A 21462-nucleotide genomic window follows, 5' to 3' on the forward strand; every position below is an offset into this window, starting at 1 on the left:
AAGCTTTTTTTCCTCTAAAAGTTACAATTACATTATAATTTAGCACGCAGTGACTGCTGGTAAGTATTTATAAGATACTGAGACTAAAATGACAAAATTTTGAGAATTAATTTATGCAGAAAGCCATTTAGTATGCTAGGCTAAGTATCCTTAACTAATGCACTAACGTTAGCCTATATATGAAGTGTTTATTGGCCTGTCAATTTTCCATCTGTTTCCCAGCCGCAAATATTTAGATCACCTCTCAAAAGAATAAAACAAAGGTATGTGAACAAAATGCAAGTTTTGGCCATTTGCGATCCATATTAATCACCCGCGACAATATTTCAATCATTAAACACTGCGACAAAACGTTGTAAAAACACTTAAAGTGCCTTAATATATTTACATTTTAATTATTTTATTTTAATTATAATTATTTTAATTATATAGTTTATTTATAAACTATTATTTTATTAGTTGTTAATTCTATTTCTAAAAACCTTTTTTTTTAGTTATGATTATTAAAAATATCCTTTTAAAAGTATCATTTTTCATTGCATATAGATGCACAGTTGTAATGTAATATTGTTATTTATTTATTTATTTATTTGAATAACCTTTTAAAACTCTCCATTTATTTTTAACAATTTCAGAAATATTTAATAAATAGTTTTGCATCAATGTCATGAATAGATTAAATAAATTAACATTTTAATACTTTAAGAATTGTTATATATGCTATGGTTCCCCAGTATGTTTATTGTTAAATGTTAAACGTTTTAAATATCGTGAAATTTCTTCTGTCAACACAAAAGGCAGAAGTTCTCTATGTTTTTATAAATATAAAATATTTTCCAGCTAATACTGTTTTGTATGACTTTATTGATCTGATACAATATATATTCTAAAAGTCAGCTGACAATTTGTTAAATATGTTTTATAATCAGCTGTAGTCATTTTTTTGTTCTTTGTTTTTAGAGCACAACACCAGCAGATGTCCCTCTTTTCTCAGGTATGTTCATCACAGTTACAGGCTACGCACAGATTTGAGGAAACTGAAAGATTTGTTCTCTCAAACTTCATTTATAACAAATGTTTGGTCTAGACTCCAGGTCACTATAAGCCTAAATAAATTCCCTTAAAAACGTTTACAATTTAAAATGAATATTAATAAGGAGAAATAAAGATCTATGACTGTTGTTACAGGAAACACAAATAAAAATTGATATACATTACTGTAAAAACGTGAGGTATAATTTCATCATCAAGTTAAAACAATCTTGTTTAGAGCCTTTGATGGCCTCTAAACTTTAAACTAAATAATAAAGAAAAAAAAATCTAAATAATTCTAGGCTACATATAGCGTAACTAACAAATTAAATGAATGAGTTAAAAAAGAAAAACAAGTGGGCTATTCAATTATAAAGTATACAAGCAGAACAAAGGGCTTGAATGCAACAAATAGCTAGTAAAACACAAGTTTTAACGCCCAAAGTTTAACAGGAACTAAATACTAAACTGTGCAAGACCTGCATTTCAAATACTTCAAAACAACACTTCAATGCTCCCTCAAGACTAGGGGAAAAATGGTGTTCCCATGGAAACTGCTTCAGCAGACAGGAATGGGAACTCGAGCACAGCCAGACGCTCACAATATGTTTTCCCTGATATACAGAAATGTGAAATGACACTTCTATTATATAACGCTGATCATCTGAAAAAAAAAAAAAAAAAACCCCGCTGGTTTCTTGCTGCTCAGTAATTCCATGAGGATCCACTGGTTCTAGAGCAGCTGAAATGCAAGCTCTCCAAAACAGTTTTGATCAACATTTTGAACTGATGCATATTAAAATTGATTCGAACAGTCGGATCCTTATGTTGAATCGCAGCTTGACACGCACGAGCATCATAAAGGAGAGGCATGGCAGAGGCTTCAAAGAGTGAGACTGTATTCTCAAAAACGTCACACATCTCCCCAGCAGCATGCAGTTTCGGCCCAGATCTGGCCCACGTCTGGCCCGCATGGATTTCACGTGGGCCGGATCTGGGCCAACACTATTTTGCTGTCTGGGTCATTCAGTAATCTCATTAATATGCATGAGAAGATCGATCGCGTGCTTTTGTTAGTCCTGAAATATCAGCAACTTGAGGCTCTTTCTAATAATAACCTCAGAACGCCACAGTTTAACCAATGGCTAATGCGAGGAATACTTGTGCAACATCTCCTAAAATGGATATCGGTGTTTAAAAACAACGAAAACATTCCTCCTGCGAGACATGGTGGGCGTTTTTCTGGTTTCAACAAACTGTTCTTCCCAAGCAAATGCGTACGTGGGATACAAAATACAAAAAGAGTCCTTAAATTACATCGGATGTCTTCTACAGTTAAGGCTTGTTCACACCAACGACTGATAAGATTGTGTTTAGGCTGTTAAAAGATCGCTATGCAGTTTTGTCGTTCGCCGCTTTAAATGTTCAAGCTCTTTAAAGTCTGGTGGATTGTGATTGGCTGTTGATGTCTTTCGCGTTCATGACCTGGAAAAATAAAAATCATCCTGAAAGTGATTCCAACAATTTGTCATTATCATCATAGTTTTGGTGTGCACTACGCTATTCTTTATGGATGACTACAGACTAAAATATGAGATGGAAGGAAAATTATTTCAATGCTTTCACGTTCTCATGCAAAATTTTAGCTCCTCCAAGTAAACATTGTGTTCACTGAGAACACTGAGGTGTTTGTTTTTCATGGGAACTCAAAAGATTTGTCAGTGAATGGAAAGTTTCTTCAGAACTCTCTGGAAAATGACAAAGGTTTTGAAAGTGTGCACAAAGTGTCTCGAAAAACAGAATGCTGCAATTGATCGCGAAGTTTCTCGGCGGACCGCAAAATCTTTTGTTTCTTGGAAAAAAGCAAAGGTTTTGAGAGTAAACACAATTTTTTTTGTGAAATCGAAAAGGTTTTTTGACTGAAATCTGTTTTTCTTGGGAAAATGCAAAGGTTTTGCGAGCGAATGCTAAATTTCTCAAGGGAATTGCTCAAGCTCTGTGAGTTTCTCTGGGAAACAAAAGTTCAGTGACCAAACACAATGTTTCTCAGGAAAACACAATTTTTTTTGCAAAGGAATGCAGCATTTCTTGATAAAACACAAAGGTTTTGTGAGCCGAACACTAAGTTTGTCTGGAAAACAAAAGTTTCTCTGGAAAGTGCAAAGGTTTTGAAAAAATGAAAGAAACATTCTCAGGAACTTTGACTGGAGTTCAAAACTTCTGCGAAAGAATGCACTGAAAAACATTGAAATATATTTTTCCATCCCATATTTTGTCCATCGTCTTTTCCCTTTAGGGTGTTATTTTTATTAAAACTTCATGTTTATAGTTAGCACTTGGTGTGAACTGCACTTTAGACGTGTCTACAAAGCCAAAACATGAGGACTTTGTAGTCTGACCGAGTTTCACCAAAATCCAGGGGTCATGATCTCATTTTACGACTGCTTATTTCTATAAGAAAATGAATGGAAGCTAAAAACACAAATGTCAGCCAAAATGTGTATGCTGTGAATGTATTAAAGGTTTGGAGACGGTTTCTCACAGAGTTCATAGTTTGGACTGGACCATCTCTATAGGTACAACGTGAGAGGCATCTATTTGTCTATATTTACTGTAAATGAAACAAGAGGAAGGTATGGATGTTTGTTCTGGTTGGGTTGTATCTGATAAAAAGGGAGAAAGTGTAAGTCAGTGGTATTTTTTTGCCTGGTTTATTGTCACTAAGTGAATAAGTCAAAAGTCCAATTGGTTAGAAAAATAACAGTCTCTCCTTAAAAAAAAGTGTGACTTGAGATATTCATGTGTGTAGCACAAACCTTGTGGTTGGTAGCCTTAAATAGAAGCAATAATAATAGCAAACATCTCTAATAATGATTCATCTCTGTGAAGTTTTCTAAATGTTCTAGTTAAAATTAATAAACAGGGTCAAAAAAGTATTTTAAAACCATTTAGAAAGTCTTTTAAACTATTTTTCTGACAGCAGGTCTTCAAGGTCATAGTGTCACAGTGGCTGAACAACTGAGGCACAGTTTGTACTGTGTTTGGCAGAGCTTGTGCTGAGGTTAGCAACTCGAGCTTCACACCAAGTATGTGTTCGTAATCACTGTCTTCAAGAGACCCCGTATAGGAAGTTCACACAGCCGTATTGCGGGTCAGTCTGTGTTCAGAAATATGCTGATAGGGTCTGCAGACCTCTGGTTCCTGTGGAACGACGTGAGGGTTATAACATGTTATGTCACAAATGCATTATGCCTCACATCCATTCAAAATTTGAAGAAATGCCAACGGAAAGATTTTTTACATTTGATGTTTTCATTGTGTTGAGATGGAAAACACACACACGTCTAAAAATAGACCACTCTTGAAAATTTGTAGGCATGCATGCTTATCTATAGGCTATAGGCTAGACCGATGTGTGCATGAGTAGGCTATTGCATTACATGAACTGTGGTGAAGTTTGTATTATTGAAGAAAGGCAGGAATATAATTAGTCTACTGTTGCTTCTAAGAATAATTAAATTCGAAGTGAAACCTCGTGATATAAACGTAAATGATACCTCAAATCATAATGGCAAAAACACGCATCATACACAATTTGTTTGTCCGAATGGCGTTCTGCGTGTGATATTTTAATAAAAGAACGCTGTGACGTTTCGCCGTTTGAATTTGAAAGTCGGAGCGTTCGTGTTTTCCCTTGTGAAAAAAAACCGCGGTGTGATTTTGTGCCGCGAGGAGCGGGATTTTTTGCATGTATAGGACCGCCTGAGTTTTTTCTCGTAGGACATTCTCTCACGTTCCGAGCTGGGTTTGTCGCTCTGTCAAGGAAATCCAGGAGTTGAGGTAAAAACAGGAGTGGGATTGGTCCTAGAATCATACAGAATGTGCGGTTATATTTAGGCTACTGTTGGGCGAATTTTCGAGGGCAAAATCCAACCAATTTCAATAGGAATCCATGTGATTGGAATTTTCGGTTGAATGATTTCCCCACGCAGATTTCGCATCAGGTTCCGTTGGTTATGCGAAATTCCTGCGTTGAACAAAAGAAATCTACTTCCTTCAAAAGTGTGTGAGCCCTAAATTTCACAGAAATTTCAATAATAATCCACTCATCTCATACACAAAAATTAAGACTAGTTCATGCGTTACTTGGAGACAGGATTTGCCTGTTTTCGAATGGTTTAAGTGGGAGATATTTATGTCATAGGCTATGTTATTAACTTATAATTTAAACTATATCTAGCCTATTTAAAATATTTTTAATTGATTTATCTTGGTTTTCACAATTTCATTTTATTCAAGTTATTAACTAGCTACTTTTATATTCATAACATCTGCATTTATGAGTGTTGCTACTGTAACAAAGGCATTTTTATGTGTATTTCTTATATGCATACTTAAGGCCGAATCACAGTCAGACATCCAGACTGACATTTGCATCTTTTTTTTGACATATTTACATGAAATAGTCCAAGTTTTGACAAACGAAACTAATGTTAGCCTACTGCATCAATACGGATGTTGTCTTACAAAACTACAGTACACGGGAAGTTTTATTGCATATCACTCAGTGCTGTCCAAAGTTCAAAAGCATCATTTGGGGAGTCAGCCTGAAACGGTCTGTTAGTGATGAAAAGAATACTCATCTGACCTGCACTAATAAACATGCCAGCCAAATGAAACATTCCTCATGTTATTGGATGCTTTTCTTGGAAAAGATCATCTTCCATTTAATACGCAGATAGACCTGTGAGGCAGCTGTGTGCATTTTAGTGCTTATCTGTATCTGTTTGTGTCTGTCTAAAATGTACCAGTGCCCAAAGAAATTCAAATACATAGGAAACATTAAAAACACAACAGATCTCTTGGAAAAGACAAAGCACTGGGGACATTGTAAAAAAGCTGCTGATCTGCTATATTGGCAAAGGATGCGCTGCAAGAACGCAGAGACCCAGGGTCAAATGCCATCTGCTGAACCAGGGGGTTCATCTCCACAAATATTCTGTTTTTCTTTAAACGGCAATTTAACAAACAAGCTGGAGTGGAGGCGTTTAGAGCCTAGAGATGTTTAGTGTCCACACAGCAGCTGAGAACCAGGAAATACCAGTGTCTATAAGTGATTAAAAAAGACAGGACTCTGCACAAATCATTGTTGCTGTTCTTTTTCACCGGAGAGTTGCATAAGCAGGAGCTTTTAGGGGCCCGGGGGTTAGAATGTGTCACAGTCTTGTGCAAACTCTTTATAGGAAGCTTTTAAAATAATGATGGTTTCGCAAGCTGTATAAACTATTGATCTTTCTTGTCCTTGGAGGGGGTTTGTGCTAAATGTCATTGCAGTGGTTCATTACCCTTGTCTAAGCAAACAGAGTACAAGAACATACTGGAACTGCAGGGACCACCACAATGGCCAACAAGTAAACAATGATATTGTGATTCACTTTAGTGGTGCTTTAGAGGAAAATTAAGTTGAAAAAATCTGCATGTGTTTGCTAGGGCATTGTTAGGCAGTTGCTAAGGTGTTTTAAGTAGTTTTAGCATGCTGCTATGTGGTTGATAAGGTGGGTTCTGGTCTGAAATGAAAGTGCCCAATTTCTCTTAAAACAGACATTAGTCAGGTTGCCCCATGTTTAATTTTTGAAGAATTTAAAACTGTGGGGAATAGAAGTACAGTACATTCAATGGATTGTAATTGCCTGTTCTACTGAAGAAAACATCTTTCCTTAAAAAATAAAGACAGTTTTAAAAAGTTAAATTATGTGACCTCGGATTTTTAATCTGTGTTAAATTCAATATTGCATCTAAACTGATCTAAAAGGTCTATTTTGCTGGATTTTTAACATCCATCTTCAATAAACCACATTTTGAGGTATCATCATTGTTAGGTGTTTGTTCATCTTAATTTCACTAATTAGGAAAGAAACATATGAATCTTTAAATAATAACCAGATCTCACTTAGCTAGATCTGCTTATCTTAAAACCATGACCTCCCTTGCGAAAATTAACCATGGTTTTTCTACACTAACCACAGTTTAACCATGTTATTTGTAGTAAAACTTTGGTTATACAAACAGTAATTTATCTGCAAAAAAAAAAAAAACATGGTTATTACACTTTGAGTACAGTAAAACTATGGTTAATTTTTTGGTATTGGGCTAAATATGACCAAATGTGACAAGTAGCTTAAAATAGCCTAAAAGCTAACCTAGTCTAGTCATATGATATCATTATATCAGATATCTTTAAATATCACCTCATTGTTAGACAACTCTATGAAGCAGTTCTTTTTAAATCACTGAGATGAACTCTTATCTATTTGAGTCATATTCACGTAGTCTGTGAATCATTTAGAGCGGTTGATGAATTCTGCAAGTCATTTTTCGATTCAAAATGAACCAGGAATTGTTACTCAAAGTACTGTCTGGTCTGAACAACTATTTGTACTAAGCAAATCTATAATTTATCAACTAAAAAAAAGTCATATGGCTCCTAAATGTTTTATTCTTGTAGGCAATGGCATTCGTTTTGTCAGAAACCCTGCTAAAAACTAGATAAGATGAATCACTGTTTAAGCGTTCCTTCAAATATGAGTCACTTCAAAAAAATCACAGACTCCAAGGACAAGAATGACATGTTCTTGACCATCATCCAATTACTCTGATAGGTTCACGAGGATGGCACTTACACACAACTCTCACACACACCATGTTCAAAAACACTTAAAGTACAATACGCATAGGGACATGGTAAGTGTTTTACTGGAAAACACTCTTATAAATCAGAATTTCATTATTATTACTCATACTTAGTCAAACACTAGCCTTTTTGGAAACATTTGTGAGGTATAGTGTCAAAACAAAGATAAATATTAGAACAAGTATGATAAAATACTGCCATTTTTCTTAAGCAAGACCATTACTAACTGCTGGTTCTTCAAAACATTTTAACTAAATTTAATATGAAGAGGTTAAAAAAAGAAATGGGTGAGTGGCCCTCCATCTTTCTAAGAGAACACAGTTCCATTTGCACCTTTGCTTCTCCTTCTTTTCCCTGTGGAACATGAAAACACGACCCACCCCCATTCCCATTGAATCTGGATGGTCACCATGGCAACAGCCTTTTATTGCAACCCTGACAAAAAAAAAAAAAATCAATATAAGACACTAAAAAAGGAGTGAGGAACTCGATTTTGAATCGTTTGGTCTTAATTTGCAGGCCAAGATAAATAGGAATCAGATAGGGGTGTTTTTCAGAAATTCTGATTGGTCTTGAAAGGATGGAGGCACAAATGTGGAGTGGTTTATTTTTGGAAGGTGTGTTAGTTCTTGTTTTGATCAGCTTGTTCCCGTCTTGTTGGAATTACGGAAATGGCCGTAACATGTGACATGGTGTGCGAATAAACCTTTCCAAATCACCCCACCTTTATTGTGCTGAATGGAAAGTATAACATTGCAGAAAAACCGAAATGTCAAAAAAGAAAGTGAAGCTTTAACAGACAAAGTGGATACCTGTAACTTTAAAATGTCCCTGGATTTTCCCATAAAACACTTTGCCAGATCAAATGACAGAAAGCTTTTAGTTTAATAAATATGAAAATGAAAGCATTTCACAAAACTTCCCACATAATTAAATACAGATTTTTTTTAGGACACAGCATCTACTTCGGTACATCAGACAGACTGTTATAGACTTTTAAAATGTACCAAACAGTTCAATCAGTACTTGGTGGTTATTTTTCGTAATGCTAAAATATTTAAATGATGAATTTCAAGCTTAGACTTTCACACCTCTTTAAGTGCAGACAAGGTGGTCTCAAAAACAGCTGACACTTCCCAACACAAAGACCACAAAGAAACCGCTCTGGTTCGATTTCCTTCCTCTGGGGATGCGCGGCAAATCACGGTCACATTGATTGTCTCTGGCTGTGGAGAATGCAGTTACCCATCCAGCTGGGTTATTGTCACCTGATGTTCAAGGTGATGAATCCAGTCACCTGCAGTTCTCGCTTTAAGGAGGCCCTGGGCCCTGACAAGACAGTTCAGCCGAGCGTAGCTGCTTCCAAAATAGTACATGGAATGTAAACACAGTCTACACAGTGCTCAGATTGCACTTTGTAAAGTCGTATGATCCCTTCTTTCTAGCTCTCCACACGTACACCACAACACCGAGCAGCGCAGCAGCAACTCCCAGGCACATCGCAGGCATTAGAAAGTCTTTCCAGCCTAATGGAGGGTTGACTCTTTTCTCTGTAATGAAAAGTCAAAGAGATTGGTAAATTGGAAATATGCTGTAAAATATTTGTAAAAAAATTTTTTTTTGCTTGTCCTAACAAACAGCAATTGAGAAAACCTATGAGACGTTTTGTCAAGCTACCCTTGGGTTTTGACATGGTACCTCAGGGTAGCACCATATTTAATTTTTGACAGGAAAGAAATGGAGACTGTGAGGGATAGAAGTTCAGTGTGTTTTATGGTTTGTGCCATTGTATAACAATATCGATTGCTCAGCTGACGAAATGTCAAAGCAAAAAACTCACAAAACGTGCAAAATGACATGATCTATGACTTTTATTCAACACATGCCATTGTAAAAAAGTAAGCCTATTCCTCATAGCCTCATTTTCAACAGTGTCAATTTTAATGTGGCGTGTAACCTGACTAAAAACTGAATATGAAAAGAGTTATATCCCCAAAATTCCCATTCATAAAGCAGAAGGCGAAAACCGAGACTTCCACTGAGATTACCAAGTGCACATCTGATGGACACTTTACTATCCCATCAGGCCATGGGAGAGGAGTTGTGAATGGTACTGAAGCGACGCAACTTATGTCAGGGATCAGTGAAGCGATGCAATTGATGCCGGATATCACATAACAAGTTTGTTCCTCGTCAAATGTCACAGTATGCAATTTTGGACGCACCTGGGGACCACTGGCCACAGTGAAATTTCATTGGTCCAAAATCCTACTTCACATAAATGTATATTAAGCGTCAAATATGCTCTGAATGGTTGGGATTTTGTCAATTTTAACAAGATAAAACTTGAGCAAAACTTGACTGGTCGTGTTATGTCTGGTTAGGACATGGTGTTGATTCACAAACTAAATGTAGTCAGTGTACTCAGAAATACATTAACTTGATATGACATACATCCAGTTTTACTCACCCATCACACTAATATTGAAAATCTCAGTCTCGTAGCCCAGGTAATTGGTGACGTTGATCTGATAAAGGCCTGTGTCGTTAGGAGTGAGGTTGATCAGCAGGAATACACCATCAAGAGAGTAGACAATTTTCTCGCTATTCAGCTTGCTGAGGACCACCGTAGGAGGAGGGAAGCTCACGGAGCGACAACAGATGGTGATATTCTGCCCCTCTTGAACATCTGTGGATGGAAGGATCTCCACTGTTGTATTCCTGGGTGGTGCTGGGATAAGAGATGCATAACAATTGTCAGTTGCCTAGACAGGATCAACTTAAGAGAAAAACACAATTGATCTGTTTTGATGAAAAGGAGAACAAGGCAAAATGGAGAGCAAGGCACTCTAAAAATGTTCATTTATTTCTAATAAATGTTGATATTTCAAACAGTACAACGTGTTGATACTGTGGCCACTGATTGATTTTGACCGAATGTAATTAGTTACTTACCTTTCACGGTAATCTCCACACTATCGTTGTGGCTTCCGTACATATTAGAGGTTTCACAAACATAGACGCCAGAGTCATCCAGCCCGACCGAAGGGAAGGTAAACAATGTTTCAAGCCCATAACTGGTCATTAGCTCTGTTTGTCCACCATTCATCACCCTGCTCAGCACTGTACGCCCCACTGGAAAGCTGTCGGAAAGGCAAGAAATGCTCACTGATTCTCCTTCTTTCAACTCCGTCAGTGGGCTCACAGTTATACTGGTTGCTCTTGGGGGATCTGTAAAAGGAGCACAATGTTTAAAAACCCAAGGCAAACTGATATTTAAAAGAAACAAAGAAATACCTTAACTTACAGTGAACGGACAGTGTAGTAGATGCTGTCTTTACTGCTTGAGCAGTTGGCACACCACGCATTTCCAGCAAAACTTTGCAGGTGATGCGTTTGTCCTGGTCTTCAGTGTTTACACGGTAAGAATACACTGAAGTCAGATTTATTGTACCACTTGAAAATGACCCAGTTTCCGAATGCATTTCTCGCTCTCCATCCATCCACAGGATTTGGAAAAGGTTGGCCGGGAAAACTTCCTGAGCAGTGCAGGTCAATTTCATCATCTCTCCCACCAGAGAAGGTCCAGAGTCTTTCACAACAGGATTTGTTGGAAATGCTGATAAGAATGAGAAGAAAATGGAACATCTAAGCATTTTCAAGCATAAATACACACCAACTAATAAACACAGCAAGATTAAGAAGAACCTTGAAAGACGACAGCTGATCATCATTCTGACAGAGTCGGTATGTAGTAAAACATGAAATGTAAACAAAGCAACACTCCCTCGCACATTCTAAGAGTTGTTTTCCACCAAGAGATACAGAACATTTTAAGGAAGTACCTATGACCTTAAAAGCAATAATGTTTCTATCAGAGGAGTATTAAATCTTGACAACATCATGCATTTTGTTAACCTCTCAAGTCCTTGTTATTCTCATTCTGGAAAATATAATAAATGCTTTATTTCCTGCATCAAATCAATGTCAAAGTGAGCTATTTTTAAAATTTTCCACAAAGAGGTTTCAAGAGACTTAATTACTGTTGAGAGATGATTCACGTTTAAAACATCTTTAAGTGCAACTCAAACTCTTGAGAAGTTAAAGGGAAGGGAACTTTTTCCTTGACAGTAAGATTAACTAGTTTTCTATTTAAATGGTTTAGTCTCTTATTAGACTTTTTTTGTTAGAGCATCCCAACAAGCCAAACACAGCCATTTTGGCTCAATGTGTTTTTGACAGGATCATTTGTTTTGTCGACCAATGGTAGATGTGGGGAATGTATAGAAAACTTTTTGTGAATCAGACTTGTGATTCACTGGTGATACTAATGATGTAGAAAATGCACATTTCAACTTCAAATGTTGAAAACTTGATTATATATTTACTATTCATCAACCAGTTAACCATTTAGTACTGGTCATCAACCCTTAAGATCCAGTCTCTTGCAGAGTTTAGCTACAACCTGGATTAAACACATCTACCTGCAACTTTGTACTAATCATGAAGACCTTGATTAGGGTTGGAGCTAAACTCTGCAGAAAAATGGATCTCGAGGGTCAAAGTTGAGGAACAGTATAAAGCTTGAGGACCTTTTCCCAATACAAACAATTTTTTTTTTTTTTTTTACATAAACTTGAGACCAGATGGTAAACCTTTCGAGATACTTACAAAACACTTTCACTTCTGTCTGTTTGGACTTCTTGATTGAGCCACATGTGACCTCACAAAGGTAAGTTCCCTCATCTTCCAACTCTACTAGATCGAAAACCAGCTGGGACTGGAAGCCATCTGTCTCAAGTCGCCTGAGTATCGGCATTTTTGAAAGATTTTTCCAAGAGAACTTGGGTTGAGGACAACCTGAAGCCTGACAGGAGAGGATCAATCTGGAGCCTTTCTCCAACACAACCTCGTTGTCTGGTTGTAGTGCCACTTCTAGCAAATGAGCTGTGAGGGGAAAAAAAGCTAATTTAGAGTTGGTGCTTCAAGCTGAAGTTGCAGAGCATTGAACTTCAAGCTCATATTTAAGATGAGGAATCTGTGTGTTACTCATCACTCTCAAAGTACCTTTAGGAGATAAAAGGCCACAACTGATTCCCCTTTCTTTTTTACATAACCCACACTGTAACTGTGCTCAACAGATCAATCTTTGTACCAACAATATCCACTAATCCCAGATGTTCAAGGTCTTACCTTTAACAGTTAGATTGAGAATGCTGTTCTGTCTGCCATAATCATTGAAAGCCTCACACATAAACAAGCCAGAGTCGGCCAGCTTGACGGAATCGATGGTAACTGATGTTTCAGCACTTCCACTAGAAATTATCTCTGTTTTTACACCGTTCACCCTCCTGCTGAGCTCCACGTGTGTCACTGGAACACCGCTGGAGTTGCAGAAAATGCTCACAGAGTCTCCTTCCTTCAGAGTGGATTGTGGACTTGCTACAATGAGGGTATCCATAGGAGGTGCTGCCAAGAAATTCAAAAATTTGTTTAATTGGGAGCAAAGCAATGACTCGAAATGAGACTTTTTTTTTTAAACGTTTTTCAGCAGTTTTGCCTTTATTTAGATTGAACTCGGGTCAGAGTGCCAAAATTAGAAGTTTAAAGAATTAAAGCTACAGTTCACCCAAAAATGAAAATTTGGTTGTTAATTACTCACCCTCATGTCGTTCCAAACACGTAAGACCTTTGTTCATCTTCTAAACACAAATTAGGATATTTTTGATGAAAGCTGAGCGCTTTCTGGCCCTCCATAGACAGCAACATATGTAACTACCAAGTTTAAGGCCAAGAAAGGTAGTAAAGACATCGTTAAAACAGTCCATGTGGCATCACTGGTAAAACCGTAATGTTATGAAGCTATGAGAATACTTTTTGTGTGTAAAGAAAACTAAAATAACGATTTTATTCAACAATTTCTTCTCTTCCCTGTCAGTGGACTACTTTAACGATGTCCTTACTACCTTTCCTTGAACATGGTAGCACCGTTGCTGTCTATGCAGGGTCAGAAAGCTCTCAGATTTCATCAAAAATATCTTAATTTGTGTGAAGGTCTTACAGGTTTGGGGCAACATGAGAGTGAGTAATTAATGACAGAATTTTCATCTTTGGCTGAACTATGCCTTTAAATGAACCACTAACCTTGAACGACTACTGAAAAGCTGGCCTTTTGACTTCCCAAGTCATTGCTAACGTCACACTGGTAAGTACCAGCATCCGATAAGGACACGTGTTGCATGAAGAGATCTTGATGCTTTCCCATTTCCACAGATCGGCCATCTGGTTTAAGAGCCGTCCATGTAAACGCAGGCTTTGGCTTGCCCTCGGCCTCACAGGTCAAAGTTAAACTGGATCCCAGCAGGACAGCGGGCATTCCAGATACTTTAACGTTATGCGGTGCAGCTGTGAAAGCAATGGGAAAAAACGAATGATCATGGGGGTCATCTTCTTCAGAGAGGAAGTATAATTCCCATATCCGTCTTGGGTTTAATTTAAAAATAGTTCATGCTAATATAAAGTATGCAAGTGTAGCTTACAGAGAACTGTCAGGGGTACAGACGTTTCCTTGGTCCTCTCATCAGCTGGTATATCTTCCATACTGAGTGATGCTCTGCATGTTATTGCCTTCCCATCATCCTCATTAGAAGGTGTGAATGTAATAGGGAATGAATATGCATCTCTTTCGGATTCTCCTTCATAAGTCTGAAGAACTGTGTCTCTGTACAGCCACTGCACTACAAGAAACTCTGAAGGGTGTACAGAAGATCCTTCACAGCGCAAAATGTTTTCCTCGCCCAGTTTCAAGCTATCATATCCGGATATAACTGGGTTTTTTGGAAAAGCTGAAATGGATTGCAACATTTAAATATTAATCAACAAGCAAAAACAGACTATAAAACAAGTTTAGATATTACATGCTTACGTGATTTATATTTAGCATTAAAAAATAAATAAGAGACCGGGGTCAGAGGTCATATATCTCAAAAAAATATAAGGTTTTGGACATCTACTTACACAAATTTGCTCTCTCATAAATTGATTTGACTCATAATTGCTCTAAATCCATCAAATAGTGTATAATTTTAAGTAATCCGATGTGAAATATCTCGTGGATTAAAAGGTGTGACTATTTCCCCAGGTCTCTGCTAACAGTGCATTCTGAAGCCTGCTGAATCTATAGTGAAACTGAATGTATTCAATGAACTCACAATAAATTTTAATCTCTGTTTTTGCCTGTTTTGTCTCCTTTCCACAGGTTGCTTTGCACAGTATGGTGTTTTCGTGATTCTTCATAACACTGTCAAAGACCAGCACAGATTCTCTGTCCCGTTTATCAATAGTGGCAAAAATCGGTTTGTCTTCTAATGTGGTCCAAACAAACTTCACCTTCTCCGGGCAAGAAGACATGCTGCAAGACAACTCTCTCCTGTCGCCCACTTTGAACAGAACTTTGGACGGCAGGTCCAGGACATGGGAAGCAACTATTCAAGAGAACACTGCACATTAGTTCATCACTAACTCATCAGTAAGTCTTATTTTTAAAATAATGATGATTTAAAATAATTGTGCAAATTATGTGTAATATGTAATCAAATCATAAGTGTTGTATTTATTTTTAGAGAATTTTGTTTTATACTGCTCACAATATTAAATGAAGTAGTTGAAATATTACATTATTAGAAATGCACACAGCTACAAAGTGACTAAAGAGGAAACATTATAATGCACAATTATGTAAATACAATTATATCAAATAATTTGCATATGTGGTTATGGTAGTCTTATATAGAGATGTTTAAGAATGCTCAAATCTGCATATGTTTTTTTTTTATTATTTTTTCATTTTAATTAATTTTTTTAAAGTTTTAGTAAATTTGGTGTATGTTTTTGTCATTTTAAGTAGTTTTTGTTTTATTTAAATATATCTATATATTTTTTGTTTTAGTTTTAGTCAAGGAAAATTGAAATGAAAATGTTGCTTCGGCAATTAGCTAAAATATATATTTTTAAAATATATTCTATTTCAGATACTATTTATTTTAAGTAACAAAAAAAAAAAATCTTAATGGTTTTATTTTAGGTTAGTTTTAGTGAAATATAATAACTCCGATTAAAGCTGCAATGCCTAAAAGAAAGAGCAGATGGTAGGACTCTAAAATATGTTAAAATATTCAGGTATTTAGCATATGTAGTTAAAATACTGACATTTACAAGAGAATTTTGATTCAATTAATAAACCTACCTGCAACCGGGAGAAGCAAAGTCAACAGTAAAGCTGAATCCATGCTGTCCACTTCTGAAGAACATTCAATGAGTGAGAGCAAAACTGAGTTAATGTGCTTTCTTTCATTCAGCTCTGGATCTGATTTATAGGAGATGGGGGGAGGGAACGTAACCCACCTCCTCCTCTCTCCAAATAAACCATGGAGGAATTCCCCAGCCCTAAATGCTTTGTGTTCTCCATCCCTCCACAGGCTCCCTCTGCTGTCCTGAAGGGGTTCTTCCCAATTACAGGAAATGACTTCGGGTACACACTTTGAAAATAAGTTTCCATTATTAAAATAATTCCGTTATTAACTACCAATGTTTTTGTAAGCTTTGGCAGATCATTTTCTTTCCCAGAAATGCTGAATCTAAAAGAAGCAGCTAAAATCATGGAGGTAGAGGGAGGTTTATTTTAAAGGGTTTTAATTACATTTTATAAGTACATTTTTCCATTTGATTACCATATTGTATTAATTTATGCGAATGTGTAATTAAATGATTTGCATATGTAATTAAAATGATAAAAGTATTTATAAAAGTACTGTTTTTTAAGTTTCATAATGCTGCTTGTACCATTTTACTTCGAGTCAACAAATCAGTGTCATCTTTCAGGACGCTGGCACAGATGCTTGCTCGGCTTTTTAACAATAGAGTCTGAGGATTATGTAAGTGAGTGTTTAAGAGCGGATGCGGCTGGATGTAACTTTTTATCACCATGTCAACAGGGTTCAAAAATCCCATTCTTTCCACTGAACTTTACTACATCGCAGATGTTCTTGCACCGATGAAAATGTATTACACTGTAATTGAAAAGAAAATAAACATAAGAGATTTTGGCTATTTAATTGGTGCTGAAAATCTAATTTTTTTTACAATTCTTAAATTATCTTGATGTATAAATATATAAAATATAGTAATATAACTGACATTTAAACAAGCTGTTAAATAAAAAGTATTAATAAATATTAAGCTTTTGATACAAATTACTAATTCATTATAAATATTGATTCCAAATAAAATATTAATATATCTACTTGTTTAATAAAAAGCACTATTAAATAAAATATTAAGCATTTTATATAATATAACTATTAATGCCCTTTATGTACATTAATTCAAAATGAAATATTTATAATATATAATTAAATACTACACTATTAAATATTAAGCATCTTACATAATAATTGTATATGCTTTATGTATATTCATTCAAAATAATATATAGTAATTGGCATTAAAAATGTTTTAAATAAAATACAGTTAAATAAACTAAGCAATATTATTATATGTTATTGTTATTAATTCAAAATAAAATATATGAATATAATTGACCATTTAAACAAACTTATAAAATGCACTTTAAAAAATTATGCATTTTAAATATTATTTTATATATTAATTATAAATATGAATACATTAGACATTAAACATAAAATACACTATTAAATAAAATAATCATATATATATTACTAATACACTTTATGACTGTTAATACAAAATAATATATTACTATATTTGACATTTTAGACGTTAAAAATGCACTAAACAAACAAGCATTTTATAATATTAATACAGTATAAATATTCATTCAAATTAAAATAATTAATATTTTAAACACTTCAAAATAACTGTTAATTTTTTTTTTTATAAAAGTAATATTAAATCATAATATTAATTTTATATAAAAATTATTAAAAAATAAATAAAGATGAGAAACAACACAAGTTGAGATTTTTCAGATTTATTTGAACATTCATAAACATTTCTCATTTAAAAAGTGGCAGTGAAGCCTTCACAGTTCACACTTCTACTTCCACAAAAAAAAAAAAAAAAAAAGGTGCAAAATCTTTACAAAACACTGTAAAACACACACAGCTCATCGTGACTGAAAAATCACCAGCAGATTGTAGAAGCACGAGTGAAATTTGGCCACAGTACTAGTCGCAAGCTTTCACAGGTCTAGCTCAGTTCATCTCACCCAGAAATGCCCTGCGGCTGTTTTGTCTGGGGAAGATGTGAGAAATAGTATTGATGGTGATGGGCTCGACTCCAACCGTGGATCCCCGCAAGAAGTCTCCTCTCATCACAGACCTGAAGGACTTCCGAAACTCCTCATTCTTCCAAGTGTACAGAAAGGGATTGGACACGAATATAGTGCAGAACACAATCCACGTTGACGTCCAAAGCACCACAGGCACCGGGGCAAAGAGTCCCGCGACGAGAACCCAAAAAATCGGCTCGGTCGTAAGAATAAAAATAAAGCACACGGCGAGAACGTAAAAGCCGAGTCGCTTGTCCTTTCTGGGGAACGAATAAGGAAGGTTGTTCACGATTTGGAAATTCAAAATACTGACTCTTTTCACACTTCTTTGCACTCGGCGGAAGATTTTAAAGTAGCAGTACACCACAACCAAAGTCTGTCCGATGATAGTAAACGCAAGTGTACCAGTAGCAAACCGACTGGACAAAACAGACACCGACGTTCCCTTCGCGAACGAAGCATCTTCAGCATCCCGACACCGTTCGGGCGGATACCGAAAGGACGTGATCCACGGGAACAAGGAGCCCAAGGAGATCAACCACGATCCTGCGATCATCCATTCGGTGTTTCTCTTCTGATACAGGCTTTGATACACAGCAGGTGTTTTGGTGATCAAGACATACCTGTTGACCGCAATAAGCGAGTGGGAGAGCAGCGACACGGTGATTCCCAGAAACAGCAGCGCTTCTTTGAACGCCTGGTAACCGATTACCAAAAAAGTCCCAGTGGAGGTGGCCACGGCTTCGTGGGGCATCCAGAAAGCGCAAACCAGCAGATCCGCCACGCAGCCGTTCACGATAAACGCATTACTGGCTGTGCGAAGCTTCTTGAATGTCACCACCAAATAGATCACCAGGAGGTTGAGGACGGTTCCCAGAACGCACATGAAGCAGTAGATGGTAGCGAGGGAGATGCGCGAGCCGCGTCCCAGAGCACACGCCGACAGCGGCACGTCTGTGTCGTTTGGCATGATGGGAGATGTGCAGATAGTGTCATCTCATCTTATCGCAACTCACATTGTGAGAGGAACGTGTGCGTGAGAGAGCACAGCTCCCTTTGCTGATGCTGCGGTGGAGAATCGAGGTTTATATGTGTGTGTGTGTGTGTGTGTGTGTGCGCATGTGTGTGAGTACGAGAGGCGTGAGATCAACAGGAGCCCACGCTGCATTCTCACGTGTTGTTCATTATTCCCAGGGTGCACAATCACCATGAAGGCAAGTAATTATTCATAATGGATTGAGACTGTGATAATCAATAGAGCGTCTTATAATGGGCTCCCCATTGAGAACCTTCAGGAACACGAGGAAGGGAGTTGCATGTATTCTGAGTCAATTGAGTCAAGAACTTAATATTAGTTTGCTATGATTGGGGAAATTCTGGCACCATTTACTCATCTTCATTTGGTATCAAACTTGTAAGACTTTTCATTCTGTGGAACTCGAAAAGGAGATGTTTTCTAGAATGTTCACACTGCTCTGTTTCATACAATGAAAGGAACGGAGATGTACACCCACTCTGGTTTATAATTGTTTTTGAAGAACCAGAGCAAAAAGACGATGTATGGTTTTAGTTCATTAGAAATAATTGGGTCCTTCATTGGCGAATTAGACTACACACTGATACAATTTATTCATCAGGAATCTGACACTGACTGCATTGTGTTTCTGATTTACTAACAAAAACTGCTCATATGAGTCATTCACTACTAGACAATCAGACTAGCACTGATGCGATTTATTCATCAGGAATCGGACTACACTGACCGTGTTGCATGTTTCTGATTCACTAAACAGAACTGGCTCATAAATCTCATTCATTTAAGAATCAGTCATACGAGTCATATGATTCATTCAGTGGGAATCGAAAAAGAAATTCACTAAAACACGATTCACTCATCATACGATTTAATTGTAGGCAACAGTACTGGCTCATAGGAGTCATTTGTGCATTCGAGAACCAGATGACACTGATCATGTTGTATGTTTTTGATTCACTAAAAAGCACTGTTTCATAAATTGTGTTCAAGAATCAGACAACACTGAATTATGCTCTCTGTTTTTCATTCATTTAAAAGAACAGTCTAATAAGAGTCATATTTTTTGTTTAAAGGGATAGTTCACCCAAAAATGTAAAATCACCCTCATGTCGTTCAAAACCCGTAAGATCTTCGTTCATCTTCAGAACACAAATTAAAATATATTTGATGAAATCCGAGAGCTCTCTGAACCTCCCATAGACAGCATGGTAACTGCACAGTCAAAGACATCTGTAAAATAATCCATGTGACATCAGGGGTTCAATTGTAATTTTAAGAAGCTACAAAAATACATTTTGTGCACAAAGAAAACAAAAACAATGTCACATGGACTATTTTACTGATGTCCTTGCTATGCTTCTAGTCTTTGATCGTGGTAGGAACCTGTCGATGGGAGGTTCAGAGAGCTCTCGGATTTTTTAAAAAAAATCTTAATTTGTGTTTTGTAGATGAACAAAGATTTTACGGGTTTGGAACGACATGGGGGTGAGTAATTAATTACAGAATTTTCATTTTTGGTTGAACTGTCCCTTTAGGAAAACACTGATGTGTTGCATGTTTTTGATTCACTAAAAAGAACTGGCTTATAAGCGTCAAAGATTCGTTCAGAAATCGTGCAACACTGTCTCGCTGTATGTGATTCATTAAAAAACAGACTCAATAGTCATCTATTAAACCGATAAACAAACTAAACTCATAACGTTATTCATTAAAAAACAGACTCAATAGTCATCTATTTGTTCGGGAATTGGACTAAACTGATAGCGTTGTGTTGTGTTTCATTCAATAAAAGAACCATTCATTTGTACAGGAATGAAACTACACTGATCTCGGTGTATGTTTTTAAATTACTAAAGCATCTTTGATTCGAGCCGTAGATTAAATATAATCAGTGCATTAGTGCTGGATACAACTGAATTATTGACAAAACCGCACACTTTCGAGCTTTTTATTTGTCCTTAAAAAAGAGCAGCGTGAGTATTTTTTTCATCCGTTTCTCAAGTCCTCAGATCAAGGAACGCTATAGGTTAAAAAGAACAACTGTGACAGTTTTGACATGTCAAGCTGCCTCAGAACCTTTTTTTTAAAGATACTTAAGCACTATTATTATAACGAGTGCAGAAGCAGCAGCAGCAGCCTTGAAACCTGATATTACTGTAGCTTCGAGATGTTCATTGAGTTAAATGTGTATTCAAAGTCAGACATTATACTATAATAAGCTGAATGAAAGGGTTCAGGAAAACAAAAGCCACTATTTCAATTAAATATATTACATCTACAGCTATAATGTTCAAGTACCATAACCGAACTGAACTATTAAGATTGAGTGAGTTCTTTAGATCATTTTGGGCCTACAAAACAGTTTTCTAGAAGTGGGCAGAAAAGAAAATTCAC

General features: G+C 36.4%; 2 protein-coding genes across 2 annotated transcripts; both read right to left on the reverse strand.

The window, feature by feature from the left end:
• Window positions 1-8426: 8426 nt before the first annotated feature.
• On the reverse strand, window positions 8427-16124 carry LOC109047804 (vascular cell adhesion protein 1-like). Its single transcript, XM_042749103.1, has 10 exons — window positions 15969-16124; window positions 14935-15207; window positions 14263-14568; window positions 13868-14128; window positions 12917-13192; window positions 12395-12670; window positions 11031-11342; window positions 10679-10954; window positions 10194-10454; window positions 8427-9273 (listed from the first exon to the last, which is right to left on the reverse strand). The coding sequence occupies exons 1-10, from the start codon at window positions 16009-16011 to the stop codon at window positions 9116-9118; spliced, it is 2442 nt and encodes an 813-aa protein (XP_042605037.1). The 5' UTR covers window positions 16012-16124; the 3' UTR covers window positions 8427-9115.
• A 1622-nt stretch (window positions 16125-17746) lies between these two features.
• On the reverse strand, window positions 17747-19022 carry gpr88 (G protein-coupled receptor 88). The gene has a single exon (XM_019065215.2). The coding sequence runs from the start codon at window positions 19000-19002 to the stop codon at window positions 17956-17958; it is 1047 nt and encodes a 348-aa protein (XP_018920760.2). The 5' UTR covers window positions 19003-19022; the 3' UTR covers window positions 17747-17955.
• Between the last annotated feature and the right edge of the window lie 2440 nt (window positions 19023-21462).

The sequence above is a fragment of the Cyprinus carpio genome, chromosome B22 (genome assembly GCF_018340385.1).
Source record: "Cyprinus carpio isolate SPL01 chromosome B22, ASM1834038v1, whole genome shotgun sequence".
NCBI classification, from domain to species: Eukaryota; Metazoa; Chordata; class Actinopteri; order Cypriniformes; family Cyprinidae; genus Cyprinus; species Cyprinus carpio.

Coding starts and splice junctions, on each gene's coding strand:
- LOC109047804 (XM_042749103.1), bottom strand. CDS start 16,011: ATGGATTCAGCTTTACTGTTGACTTTGCTTCTCCCGGTTGCAG. Junction 14,129..14,262: donor TGTACCCCTGACAGTTCTCT/GTAAGCTACACT, acceptor TTGCTTTCACAG/CTGCACCGCATAACGTTAAA. Junction 12,671..12,916: donor TCTCAATCTAACTGTTAAAG/GTAAGACCTTGA, acceptor TTCCCCTCACAG/CTCATTTGCTAGAAGTGGCA.
- gpr88 (XM_019065215.2), bottom strand. CDS start 19,002: ATGCCAAACGACACAGACGTGCCGCTGTCGGCGTGTGCTCTGGGACGC.